The following is a 12,939-nucleotide window of genomic DNA, read 5'->3' on the forward strand; positions in this document are numbered from 1 at the left end:
CCCAGGGCTTGCCTGCTGCCGCAAGCTCCTTGAAGGCTTCGAACCGAGGCCCAGAGAACCCATCTACCAAATTTATGATCATATCTCCAATGGCGTCAAGCTGATCATACTCGATATTGATATTGCCAGTGGCAATCGTACGGAAAGTGTTGGGTTCTTCGCCCCATCTTCAGTCTAAAACATACATGACTGGATTAGCATTCTTAAGCCATGATTATCAAGACGAGTAGAACGTACCGTCTGGACAACTCAATCATCTCGAGGGTTGAAATTCCCCGTTCTGCAGGTTCTCTGCTCCAAGTAGTCAGACCCTCAGTCATGGCGGTTTTCATGAGCCTATCCTTTGCGATTTTGCCAGAAGGGTAAAAGGGCAACGGCTGCGCCAGGGGCGTGGGGTCGACGGGCTTGGATGGCCAGTGGTTTGAAGGCCTCTTGAAGTGTAAAGGGATCAATAAGTTTTAGCTGTATTTCTGAGAAAATTCAAGCAAACACTACGCAGAACAAGCACGCTATGAAGCAGCAGGTGCTGCTTTTTATATGCCTGTAAGGTTTGCAATATAACGAGCAGGGAGTGTACTTTTCTTCAAGGCTGAGCTGCCGTGCGTCCTGAACAGGCATCTAGGACTGGAATCCACAAAGGTGGCTCTTGACAGCTGGGCATGCATGTCAGCGGGATGAATTGGTATGCAACAAATCAATAAATCAACAGCATATAGTTATGTGTAGCGGATTTATAAGCCAGGAGACCTAAGCGGCTTACAAGTATTTCGCTTGATCAATGATTTGTAGTATTCCCACGGGAAAGATTCAGGCCGAGCGCAGGAACTAGATGCTTCTCGGGATGAGACAACATGCTTGGACTGGTTTCGGAGCCTTGGACACGGTTACACTGAAAAGAAAAGAATAGAAGTCTACACTTGCGGCGGGACGAGAGATTTCTCAGGCTGAGCTGGTCGCATTTTTCTAGCCTGGAGTATGTGTCCACGTCTTCCTCCTCCTTCTCTTCCTCATCATCCTCATCATAAGACTCGATCGAGATAAGAGTGCACTCGAAGCCGGTGTTCGCCTCGATACCCGAGATCAACACCCTCGAAGAAGTCACGCCATGGGGTTACGTCTTGTTTTAAGTCTTCATAAATAGGCAAGGCCCTCGCTGATAGACTTGTAGGATTTGCTCGGGCGGCACACCCATCGAGGATAACAGTCTCCAATAGCGGCACCTACCCGTTAATCCAGGTACATTGCTCCCTTTGCCATGGCCTAGAATGCTCCTCGGACCTACCTTGCTAGGCATGTCAAGCACCTACTGGGGAATGCGTGCAGCCTTCGCTGGATGAAGTACCGAGGAATGCGACTGAGAAATAGTGGGACGGGTGGATTCGACGATCTTGTGCGTTTCTTCGCGTGTTCTCTTTTCTCACTTCTATCGCTAGTGCAGAGATCTGACAGCGCGTAGTCAGCTCAAACCACCACCTCCTCGGCACAGCAGCCATGCTCCCCCGGGAACTAGGTGCCGTCGTCGATCCACAGTTGGTCGTGTACGGGACGGAGAATGTGCGTGTTGTCGATGCGTCGGCGCTGCCGACGCAGATTAGCGGGCATCTCACGAGTACTTTGTATGCCGTTGCGGAAAGGGCGGCGGATATTGTGAAGGAGCGGTGAGGGTTTGATGTTTCGTGAATGCTTTTCGAATTTGAAGAGGTGTTTGTGAGGATTGTCTCAGCCTGGGATTGTACTGAGTACTGGTCATTTTAGCTGTTGGTAGTTTCATGAAAGGGTAGGACTGTGATGTGTGATGAGGACATACATTTTTTTGGGAAACAATAGTGACATGTAGTCATTGCATGCCTTGGTTAGTTAGATCAAGTTGGAATGTTGAGTGAGCTGTTTTGTAACAAAAGAATACATTTTGATATATCAGCGACAGTTGCGTACTGTACAGGACACGCTACATCTCCCCCTCTTGCATCTCGCATCTATCTATTAAATCAACCACAAGCAGGGCACATTGCAAAACGACAAATCATCGACAGACGAACATAACAAACGCTATTCTAGCTAGCAAGATTCACGCTCTTCCTCGCTTAATAGGCGTTTCGGCTCATGTCCGCCCGGATGCGGTTGTAGTCGAGGAGACCCTCGATGCTGCCCACGGCGCTGAGGGCGATGTCCTGGTCCCACAGTTTGCGGTTGGCGAAATCCATGACGTCCTTCTCGGTGATCTGGCCGATTGTGCGCTCAATGTCCTCGGGCGACAGGCGGCGGCCGGTCGTGATGATCTGGCGGCCAATGTCTTCGGCGACGGCGGTGGTGCCGTCCAGGGAGAGGAGGATCGAGGCCTTGAGCTGGGCCTTGGCGCGGTCGACCTCAGCGGCGGTGACGTTGAAGGAGAGGCGGGACCATTCGCGGAGAGCGAAGTGGACGAGGTCGTCGAGGCCGGTCATGTTCTCGGAGACGAGGTAGATACCCCAGAGACTGAACAATTAGTAACTTCATCATCTATGAGTTGTAAGAAGGAGCTTACCCAGTATCGCTGTAGCTAGTGGAGAAGGACATGAAGCTGTTGGCGAGGTTGTTGCGCTCGACGAAAGAGCTGAGCTTGCTGCCGAGATAAGGCGAGTTGCCCATGGCACGATCCCAGTTACCGACGATAGCCTGAGCAACGAGGGCGGTAAAGTAGTCGTCGTCCTTCCAGCTGACACCCTCGACGGCAAGGGCAATGTGAGCGGTGGGGAGGGTGTCGTCACGGACACGGACCTCGGAACCGATGAACTCGGGCTGGCGCTTCTGCTCGGCAGTGAGAGCGAGAGCGGCGGAGGTCGGGGGCTTGTTGGGGAGGGAGCCAAAGTGCTGCTCGGCGAGCTTGACGAGCTGCTCGTGGGGGATGCCACCGGCACCGACCAGGACCATGCGGTCGGCGGTGTAGTTGGTCTTGATGTAATCGGTCAGGTTGTCGCGGGAAATGGTCTGGATGTTCTCCCTGAGGCCGAGGATCGTGCGGCCGAGGGGCTGGTGCTGGTAGGCAGTGGCGTGGAGGTGGTCAAAGACAACCTCCTCGAGCTGCTTGTCGACCTCCTCCTGCTCACGGAGGATCACGTCCCTCTCGCGCTCAATGGCGGCAGGCTCCAGCTTCGAGTTTTGCAGGATATCGGCGAGGATATCGACGGCCTTGGGGACATCGTTGTTGAAGGACTTGGCGTAGTAGACGGTGTTTTCTCGCTGTGGCAGACTTGTTAGTTGCAGACCAGGTATGGTATTCCGTCATTCCGAATCGTACCGACGTGTAGGCGTTGAGGTGAGCGCCCATGTTCTCAATCTCGAGTTCCAATTGGTGCTGCGAACGCTTGCTGGTGCCCTACAACATATTAATTGTTGCCAACCAGCAATTTGCATCGGGGTACACACCTTGAAGGCAAGGTGCTCGAGGAAGTGCGCGGTTCCGTTGGTCTTGTCAGTCTCTGCCCGGCTACCGGCATCGATCCAGACGCCGACGGTCGAGGTCTGAGCCCATGGCGAGTACTCAGTGGCGATCTAAAAAGTCAGCAGGAGCAATTACACGAGACAATGGCCAGCCGTACCGTGAAGCCGTTGCTGAGGGTGGTGGACTGGGTGGTGGACGGCAGGGTGACGGGAGACGCAAAGCCACGCTTGACGGGCTGGATGGACTTCAGGGCGGCGCGACTGCGCAGAGCCTGGTTGAGGTTGAAGGCTAGGCGCCGGGAAGCCATTGTGAGCGGATGATAAGGGTGTGTGGAGGGGGAGGGAGGGAGGGAGAATAGGGATGGTTGGACTGGGCGACCGCTGGAGTTGAGATGCGAGGTTGAAGTTCGGGAGTCAAATTGTTCGCTGGCCCGCCAGCCAATCACATGACCCGCTTTTCCAACGACCGCTTTGAGATCCCGGCCTTTTCCTGCCCCCCATCCTATTCGTTGCATCATACCACCGCTGAGAGTACGGAGAACTGAAGAAGCTACAAACAGGATGGATTCTCAACTATCAACCTCATTCTCAATCTATCACAACCCCAAACTCTTCGCATACCTCCTCACATTCTCAATCATCGGGATATCCGCCTGGAATCCCAGTTTCAACGCCCTCTCCGGATTAAAATGCGGCGACCATGTCTGCACAATCCGATCAATGTCCTCATCATACCGCTCCTCAACAAGCGCCCTCCTCTCCTTCCCGCCAACCTCCTCCAACGCATCCAACATCTCCTGAACAGTAACCTTTAACCCAGGCAGATTCACCGATCTCGAGTCCCCAAACGCCTCAGCGGGCACTGTCGCCGCATGGATCAGGTTCTTCACAACAGTGTACGGCGAGCAGATCCACATCTCGACCTCCTTGCTCACGGGGAGAATCGCCTTCTCGCCATTAAGGGGCTCGCGGATGATCCCGCTCGCGAAGCTGCTTGCCGCTTGGGTTGGTGCGCCGGCTCGCACGGTGACGGTGGGTAGACGGACGGCGCGGCCGTCGAGGAAGCCGCGGCGCGAGTAGTCGTTTAGCAGAGTTTCGATGATGAGCTTCTGCGAGCCGTAGGAGGAGCTAGGCACGGGCGGGAAGTTTGTCTCGTCGATGATGAACCCCGGTGGTGCGAGGCCGTAGACTGCTAGACTTGATGTAAAGACGACCTTTACCCCGGGCTGCACGGTGCGGAGTCTGTCGAGGATGTATCGCGTTGAGTCGAGGTTGACGCGCATGCCGAGCTCGAAGTTTGCCTCTGAGCCGCTGGACATGATTCCGTGGAGGAGGTAGACGGTTGTGTAGCGGTTGGACTCTGTGAAGAGCTCGTCGACGACGGCGGGGGAAGTCAAGTCTGCCTTGATGCATTTTGTCCGCGAGGCGTGTTGCGTTGCAGATGCAGGGACTTGGGGTTCGACGACGTCTGTGAGTGTCACGGTGATGTCGGGGGAGCTGGCGAGCAGGGCAGAGGCCAGCTCCTGGCCGACGTAGCCGCTTGCACCGGTGATGATAATTGACATGGTAGGCTCTTGTAGATTTGTAGAGATCAAGGGTAAGTATTTACAAAGGATGATCAGAGAAATGTGCTGGTTGTTCAACGTTGAATATGTATTCCTGCCTGCGGGGCAGCCCCGGGATGCATTCCCCCGCTCTGCAACCCCCTTCCATATGCGAATCCTGTGATTCTCTCAATAATCGACTGTGATTAGTTGAGGGTGATGAGGTGTCCACGCAGTTCTTCCGACGGGACATACAGTCGGGGACGAGTCCGATGCCGAATTGGTTGGGTGGTCACAGAACTTGGTAGGGACACGGCGCAAGTCCGAGATATGGATGGTGACCTGGAGACGGAGTATCTACGAGCGATTACGTACAGTAAACGATTCATTGCTGGGAGAACGTCGATACTTACGAGAATAGGTAGATAATCTACTACTAGGAGTAGGAATAGTGAATCGTAATGAATTAACTCCATACAATGTCTTGTCCAGAAACACATCTAAATTCCTGACTAGAGCAAAAAAAAAAAAGGAAAAACATTCAAATAAATCGTAGCACACTCGACGCCAGGACAAGTCACGAAAGGATTAAGACATAGCCAGAAATGAGAAGAAACCGTGATAAAGGAACAACTGCCGTACTACCGTGCTTTTTGTGTGTGTCATTTATCCAGAACGCTTGTAGAGACCAGCAACGATACAGTGGTCTCGCTCAAAGGGCTCCAACGTCAGCTGCTCCTTGGGCTTGATCTTCTCGTCTCGCATCTTCTGCACCTCGCGCGCGAACACGACTTCCGGCTTGGCCGTGCTGTCGATACAGCTGGCCTTGATGGAGATGATGACTCCACCCTCTTGCTTGAGGAACATGTGGGCGTTCAGGCCGACAATACGGGCCTGGTCGGGCTGGGCCACGTCGGCGAAAATGACGTCGACCATGGGCACGAGCATGCGGTAGCGCAGCGGGTGTCTGGCGTCCTCGACGATGGGGATGACGTTGGTGCGGTGCGTGGCCATGCCGATCAGGTCGCGGCCGGAACGGTGCGAGAACTCGACGGCGTAGACGTTTCCAGTCGGGCCGACAATGTCAGCGACGTGAGAGACGGAGGTACCGCTGGCGGAACCAAGGTACAGAACCTTGGAGCCGGGGCGCATGAAGATGTCGTCCATACCACCGAGGATACCGGCAGCCAGCTTGGAACGGAAGGGGTTCCACACGCGGTACTCGGTCTTGGTGACGGCGCCATCCTCACCGGCAGGGCCCTCGACGGAAATGCGCTTCTCACCGTAGACAGCCTCGCCGGGGGTCAAGTTCTTGGTAACGAGCAAATCTTCCTTGCCGCCGCGGGCGACGAAGACACCGGCGTGACGGTGGGGTTCCTTTGAGAAGATGTCACGTAAGTAAACGACTGAGATCCTCCGATAAGAAGATCAACTCACAATGATAACCTTGGCGCCACCCTTAGCACCCTGAGCACCTCCGCGACCACCACCGCGACCGCCACGGCCACCACGGCCACCGCGAGGGGCACCACGACCGCCTCCTCCACGGCCACGGGGAGCACCACCGCCGAAGCCACCTACAGGCAAGACGAATTAGCAACGATCTTGGTCAAAAGAATACTGCGGGCTCAGAGCTGTGAATTCGCACTCGCTGGTCGAAGCTAAAACGGCAACGACTGAGCCGGGTCCATGACGAACACCGCAGGCGATAACCCAAGCATCTGAAGCCACTAGTATCAGAGATCGCAGTCGGTCATGACAAACCTCGGCCACCACCACGGCCACCACCGCCGCCACGGGGAGCACCGCGACCACCACCGCGACCACCGAAGCCGCCGCCTCCACCGCGTCCTCCTCTAGGGCCACCGAAACCCATTATGTGATATGTTTGATGTGTGTGTAGAAAGAAGTGTTCCGAATAAGGATCGTCAGCCGCACAAAAGGCTGTTGATGGACCGCGAGAGCTGGACCGAAAAGTCGAAAAAAGTCGGTGGAAGGACGATTGGGAGACTTCGAGATGGCGAAATCGTTAATTTTTGACTGTTAGATAGCTGGCGGTTGCGCAACTCACTGGAAATTCACGCCCGGATTGCTTGTCAAGAATGGGTCGAGGCCGTGTAGCTCGCTGGTGTTGCGGACGAGTTTTTTCAGACAGACTTTGGGATCTTTCGAAAATCTAAAGCCGCTAGTGTGTTTATGGATTAGCTTCCTCCAAGCTGTGGGAACCGTTGCACGTGATTTGCTCCAGACGAGGTCACGTGGCATGACCCAAAATATCTCCTTGATCTGAAACACAAAGTGCAGTAGTAGCTGGAATGGGGGAAATAATTATCAACCTCATCTCGAGAGCCCTGAACTTATAGAAAAACAAGCATCTCACCATGTTGACGAAAAAGGAACGCTCCACCAGCCCTTGAGGCCCCTGGCCAATCCCGTCACCTTCGACACTGAGTTCCCGATCGCTCCGTCTATGTTGTCCTGGCTCAATATGAGCAGTAGTATATCGGTTGGATGGTGTAGGACACCATTCTTCCGTCTTGAAGCAGCAGTCTAATTGGGCTTTCTCGGCTAGTCTCCTAAGGGCAAGCCCGGGGTTTTACGCTCTCTTAGCACCTTTTTGGAGTTCCTCGGGGCAATATATCTAGTGACCAACAACCTTCATCTCAGCTCGCACGGTCCATGAGAATCCAAGATGTTGATGTCTGCTGACCCGAATACTAGCCTACATCGTATACAAGCGAGGATCATATTCTGTTGAGGGCCCAATGTGTGTTCCAGCCTGTTTCAGGCACATCCCGTACAACGGGGCAAGATGACATCAGCATGGATGCGCATTGCCCGCTTTCTTGCAACGATACGCAGATTTAAAGTTCTGCATATGCCGCCAGCTCTCAAGGGAGCAGGCAATACGCTGGACCACTGGGGCACTGTGCGAAGGCAGAAAAGCATAGCTGGAAGTACCAGGGGTGTTAGCGCCGGATTTTATGGCCGGACCTACGAGGGCTCCGGGGGGTCCAGATACGTTGTGGAGTTTGATTAGACGAGGGAGCCATTGGGCTAGGACCTGGAGTAAGCAGATGGAGAGTCTCGATTGGATCTAATGGCGAGAGTATAGGCTCATCAAGGCCGCCTGTTGGCTGATGGGTGCTAGTATGGGTGCTGGTGCTTCAGCCGCAAATTCCAACGGGGATATATGCCACCCACGGGCATTCTTCGGTCAGCCCTGCTGACAGACGATTGCAAGCCAAGTTTACTAAAGCTTAGAGTGTGTCGTTTATAAGAAGCTCGACCGCCCAGCCCTGACAGCGTTTGCATTCGGTCTAGGCAGGTCAAACTGCTATTAACCGGGAACACTGTGTAACAACCGCAGCTTAAGAGCAGTCTTCCCAGTCCCTCCAATCTTCACACTTTTTTCTGTTGCACACAACAAGTGTATGTCGACCAACATGCCCGGCACGATAATCATCACCGGCGCAAATGGCTCCCTCGCCACGCCAGCAACCGAGCTCCTCCTCTCCAAGTACCCAGACTACACTCTAATCCTCACAGGACGCAACCCAGAGACAATCCGCACTACAAAGGCCGCAAAGAACGTCAGCATCCGTAAGCTAGACCTCTCCGACTTATCAGCAGTCCACGAATTCGCCACGAGCATCGCATCCGAGATCCAAGCCGGAACCCTCCCACCACTAGCGAGCATAATCTGCAACGCGTATTACTGGAACCTACGCTCAGCGCCTGAAACTACAACCGACGGACTCGAGAGGACCTTTCAGATTAACCACATCGCGCATGCCACGCTCGTTCTGCGGCTTCTAGGGCAATTTGATCGGGAGGCTGGCGGCCGTGTCGTGCTGTTTAGCAGCGACGCGCACTGGCCTGGAAAGAACGGGCTAGAGAAGATCCCACCGGCGATTCCGGATGATTTGACGGCGCTGGTTGTGCCGGAGCAAGATGAGAAGGCGGATGTCATGGGTCGTGGGTTCCAGCGGTATGCGAATTCGAAGCTGGTGATTGTTATGTGGATGTATGCTTTGAATCGACATTTGAAAGCGGTGTGCCTTTCTTTCACTATTTTCGTTAATGCGATGTATACTAATGAAGCGACAGGACCTCGCCCTCAACAAAATCACCGCGGTGGCAGTCAATCCAGGAAATCTCGCAGACTCTCGAGCCCTTAGAGTCAACACTCCGGTCTTTCTCAAGATCATCTCGTTCTTGATCATTCGCCCATTTCTCTTTCTTCTCCGACGATTCTCAGACCCCACAATGCGCAGTTGCACAGAGGCAGCGGCTGATATCGTCGAGTTTGCCACCAACACAGCTAGGCCTGGGGAACGCGGGTACTACACACTTTCCCACAAGGATGAAAGTTCACCGGACAGTTTGGATCAGGCTAAGCAGGATGCGCTTTGGAGCAAGACGATCGAGTGGGCGGGGATCACGGGCGAGAATACTGCTCTGAAGATCGAGCATTTGTATGTTGATAGTAATCCGAATTAGGGATAGGAAGCAGGACGCAGTCGCACCTCAATCGCACCCCCAGGTCTCCCAGCTTTCCTCCACTTTTAATTGTTTGAAAGGCCAAACAAACCCAGTGTCTCTACCAGGCAGACTATGACACGCCACGCGACGCAAATTATGTGGTTTCATCAACATGACCTACATTTGTCAAATCAACCAGCCAAATTTTCACTTCCGTTTTACTTGTATCCTCGAAGCGCAAAACGCCAGATTTCCAGGACAAAGTCATCCACATGCGGATCCCAAGGAATACTTTCAGCCCTTTTGGTGGTGATGTTGATACGATGGATCTCCTATCTAGATCCAGTATCGAGGTCTTCACTTGCTGTAGCAACGCCAAAGTTTCAGTTATGCTAGGAAAAGGCATCTCTAACCTGCCCAGGATACTGAGCCCCATTTAGCCTGCGAGAATGATTCTCAATTCCATGTCATCTTTTTTTGTTTCGCATCCCTGCCACTCCGGTTGAGGTGCTCCTAGAGAACAGAGTAAGGCATGGACAGCACATGGATATGCCATAGCAATGCAATAGCAATGCACAAAACAACACCTGATTCCAGCCACTATCCTACAGCTTCATAGTATATACACCAATTTATGCTACACCGTCTCATGCACTTTCCACCGCGGGCTCAACCCCAACCACATCCTCACCCTACCACCCCTCAATCTCATTCCTTTCCATCCTCACAAACACAACTTTCAGAACAAACGCTGCGCCAGCACACCCAATACCCAGATAATCAGCGCTCCGATACCCAGCAACCCGAGTCTGTAAATCCAGCTTAGGAGTTAAGGAAGTAGGCATCGGGGAGCTGAGCTTCTTACCGAGTGCAGGAAGAAAGATAGACGTCGTTTCTCGGCTTACATGTCTACATCGACGGGGCCTACAAAAGCAACGACTCTGCCAATCTGCACATTCCCAAGATTAAACTATATACAAAAGAACCCAAGAACCCGCAGATACCGAAACCCACCCGCAACCTATTGCCCATAAATATAATAATTTGCCGCATACTCAACCGTAAACTGCTCCTTCAACCCCTCACAGGTCTTGGGCGGACTGCCACCGGCGGTATCAACACGATAAACACCTGTAAACCGTCCAATGGTCCCATTCGTCGCACTAAGATACAACCACGCAACGGCGCCATCCGCCCCCTGAATCGCCGTGTCGGGAGCCGGGAGATCCGCGTCCTTCTTCACTTTCGCGATCCCGAGCTGTCGTTGCGGCGTCGTGTCAAGGTTGAAGACGGGAACTTTGCCCTCGAAGAAGTGGTGGCCGATCAGGTTGATGTTTGCGGGGGCCATGGGGGCGGATTCGACATTGGGGAGACGCATTCTGTAGGCGATTGCGGGGAGGAGCTCGATCATGTCGGGGAAGTTTGCGGCGTAGCAGGTGGCGTTGTAGAGGCGGGCGACGGCGCCGACGGCGACGGGTTCGGAGTCTGAGGTTGAGGTTGCACAGGTGTAGTTCTATTTTCGTGTGTTAGCAATGTGTTTCAGGCTATTTGCTTGGTGGACTGGTTTGTTTGTGGTATTGGGATCTGGCCTGGATGGCTGGCTGGCTGGGAGAATTTGTTTGCTTCCTTACCTGGGTGCCGCGGCCGAGAGCCACGTACAGTGGGCGATGGCCATCTGTGGGGGCTGGAAGGCCTGATGCAAAGGAAGGGAGGGTGATTGTGGATGGATCGCAGGAGAGCGAGTTGTCAAAGACGTCTTCGACTCGCGAGATATGTCTACTCACGCGGCCGAGGTATTCGGCGACATCGTCTGAAAAGTCGTACAGGTTGCTGAAGACGGGGGCAGCGGTGACAGTAGAAGCTGCGAGGCAGCTAGCGATGAAGAGAATTGAATGCATTCCGGATGCTAGTCAATTCGTTTTTCGACCGAAGTGAGAAGGTTTAAATAGGTGAAGTAAATGTAAGATGCCGTAAAGTAGGCGGCCTCAAAGGAATAGAGTGGAGAGTCTGTAAGCACGCGACAAAGGAATGATGACCACCAGGGTATCAAGCGCTGACAAAAAGACAGAAAGTGAAATCAAAAGACGACGAGAACTTTGCACTTGAAGAATTGAATTGAAGATTGAAGAAGAAAGACCGCTGCAGCCAGGTGGCTAGCACGGAAGTTATATAACACCCGAAACGGCAGTGATGGCCACCTGCACGATGGCGGGTACGACCATGCAGACAAGAAGCGACAGGGATCCTCTATCCGAGACTCCAAGTGCGGGAGCTATAAACAGCACCGAGTGAGAGGCCTCGTGAAAGCGCCTGTGAGGAGCCAGCGGTCCTGAGCTCGCCCATTGGGCCCGGTATGCGCTGACAAGCAAACCGCCTGGATCCTTCAGCTTGTCCCAATCTGGGGCAAACACCTGAGTAAAAGTGCCCTTGTGCAAGCCCGAGGCACATGGGAAGTGTGATTGGCTTCCCCTGCAGGAGCAGCGCACGCTCATTCGTAGAGTATTCCCCGGAGATCTAATAATATCGAGGTCGGCGCTTAGAGATCGCCCTAGAGGCTTAGCTGCAGAAAAGCAAGAGAGAGGGAGGTCAATCTCCCACCTGCAGCTAATCGGAAGGTAACCTCAGGCGTGCCTCCAATAAAAGCTGGCTATTTTTGGTCAGCGGCAGAAGAATATGAGCATTGTTGAATAATCGTGGATCCATCATCTCTGATCGAGATCGAGACTCTCCACCCGGCACTTTTCCTTCTCGGCGGGGATGACCAAGACAACCACGATCTCTCAACCTAACCGAATGGACGATAGCCCATTGTCGATCCAATCATGGCATCGCGGGATTCTCCCGAAGCGCCGACCCAATATCGAAGTTTGCCTCTCGCATACGGTCTGTTTCAGCAGTGACATGATGCAGCGCGACGAGAGGTGGTGAGAGCTCCGTTTGCCGTTGCAACCCTGAACGGTGCCTGGCGTCTGCAGGTTAGTGGCTTGAGTAGCTCGGGGGTTAATTGTCTTACCAAGTAGTAACCATCATGGGAAATGTTCTTGTGAGCTTCGTGAAGGGCGCAAGGTGACACAGGCTGTCAGGGCGTTGGAGCGGCGGCTAGAATTCCCCGCAGCGCCAGCGTTTACCTTTTGGCCTAGGTACATAATGTCAGTTTCACCAATCAACGCCTGGGTGGTCTAGTGGGTGTGTGTGTCTTCAACAGTATTTCCAAGTTTCCGTTCTAACAATCTCACAGTATGCTTCTTGCTTAGGGTTCACCCTTAGCATATATGCGAGAGGTCCTGCTCGATTCGCGGCTCGGGCCGTTCTTCTTTTGTCTTCTTTCCCTTCAAATCGAGAATGCAATCGCTAAATAGTTGGATTCAGTGTGGTTTTGGATCTACGTTCATGGCTCTATACATTTTGTCCATGTGAGCAAGTTACAGCGACCTTCTTGGTTGAACATGGTGATGCGTCTCGCTGTGTGAATGGCTCCAGTGCCATCAGG

At 53.4% G+C, this 12,939-nt stretch overlaps 6 protein-coding genes across 6 annotated transcripts; 2 read left to right on the top strand and 4 right to left on the bottom strand.

Annotated features, from left to right (window-relative positions):
• Window positions 1-1,348: 1,348 nt before the first annotated feature.
• On the top strand, window positions 1,349-1,662 carry BJX68DRAFT_267808 (GMC family oxidoreductase; the record flags this gene model as incomplete). The annotated part of the gene is made up of 2 exons (XM_071045916.1): window positions 1,349-1,406; window positions 1,457-1,662. 2 exons carry the CDS (start codon window positions 1,349-1,351, stop codon window positions 1,660-1,662), a joined length of 264 nt encoding a protein of 87 aa, XP_070897922.1.
• A 422-nt stretch (window positions 1,663-2,084) lies between these two features.
• BJX68DRAFT_255918 (bifunctional SDR family oxidoreductase/M16 family metallopeptidase) lies at window positions 2,085-4,985 on the bottom strand (the record flags this gene model as incomplete). The annotated part of the gene is made up of 6 exons (XM_071043124.1): window positions 2,085-2,475; window positions 2,525-3,219; window positions 3,278-3,355; window positions 3,406-3,531; window positions 3,579-3,801; window positions 4,042-4,985. The coding sequence occupies 6 exons, from the start codon at window positions 4,983-4,985 to the stop codon at window positions 2,085-2,087; spliced, it is 2,457 nt and encodes an 818-aa protein (XP_070897923.1).
• Window positions 4,986-5,077: 92 nt separating this feature from the next.
• On the bottom strand, window positions 5,078-5,547 carry BJX68DRAFT_105195 (uncharacterized protein). Its single transcript, XM_071035807.1, has one exon. It carries the CDS (start codon window positions 5,462-5,464, stop codon window positions 5,171-5,173), a length of 294 nt encoding a protein of 97 aa, XP_070897924.1. The 5' UTR covers window positions 5,465-5,547; the 3' UTR covers window positions 5,078-5,170.
• BJX68DRAFT_238961 (Fibrillarin) lies at window positions 5,413-6,748 on the bottom strand. Its single transcript, XM_071040447.1, has 3 exons — window positions 6,729-6,748; window positions 6,402-6,541; window positions 5,413-6,341 (listed from the first exon to the last, which is right to left on the bottom strand). The coding sequence occupies exon 3, from the start codon at window positions 6,129-6,131 to the stop codon at window positions 5,631-5,633; it is 501 nt and encodes a 166-aa protein (XP_070897925.1). The 5' UTR covers window positions 6,132-6,341; window positions 6,402-6,541; window positions 6,729-6,748; the 3' UTR covers window positions 5,413-5,630.
• Window positions 6,749-8,410: 1,662 nt separating this feature from the next.
• BJX68DRAFT_267812 (uncharacterized protein) lies at window positions 8,411-9,467 on the top strand (the record flags this gene model as incomplete). Its single annotated transcript, XM_071045917.1, has 2 exons — window positions 8,411-9,019; window positions 9,075-9,467. The coding sequence occupies 2 exons, from the start codon at window positions 8,411-8,413 to the stop codon at window positions 9,465-9,467; spliced, it is 1,002 nt and encodes a 333-aa protein (XP_070897926.1).
• An 898-nt stretch (window positions 9,468-10,365) lies between these two features.
• On the bottom strand, window positions 10,366-11,619 carry BJX68DRAFT_238967 (uncharacterized protein). Its single transcript, XM_071040448.1, has 2 exons — window positions 11,081-11,619; window positions 10,366-10,962 (listed from the first exon to the last, which is right to left on the bottom strand). The coding sequence occupies exons 1-2, from the start codon at window positions 11,345-11,347 to the stop codon at window positions 10,471-10,473; spliced, it is 759 nt and encodes a 252-aa protein (XP_070897927.1). The 5' UTR covers window positions 11,348-11,619; the 3' UTR covers window positions 10,366-10,470.
• Between the last annotated feature and the right edge of the window lie 1,320 nt (window positions 11,620-12,939).

Source organism: Aspergillus pseudodeflectus, assembly GCF_044049435.1.
Source record: "Aspergillus pseudodeflectus strain CBS 756.74 chromosome Unknown BJX68scaffold_27, whole genome shotgun sequence".
In the NCBI taxonomy this organism is placed as follows: Eukaryota; Fungi; Ascomycota; class Eurotiomycetes; order Eurotiales; family Aspergillaceae; genus Aspergillus; species Aspergillus pseudodeflectus.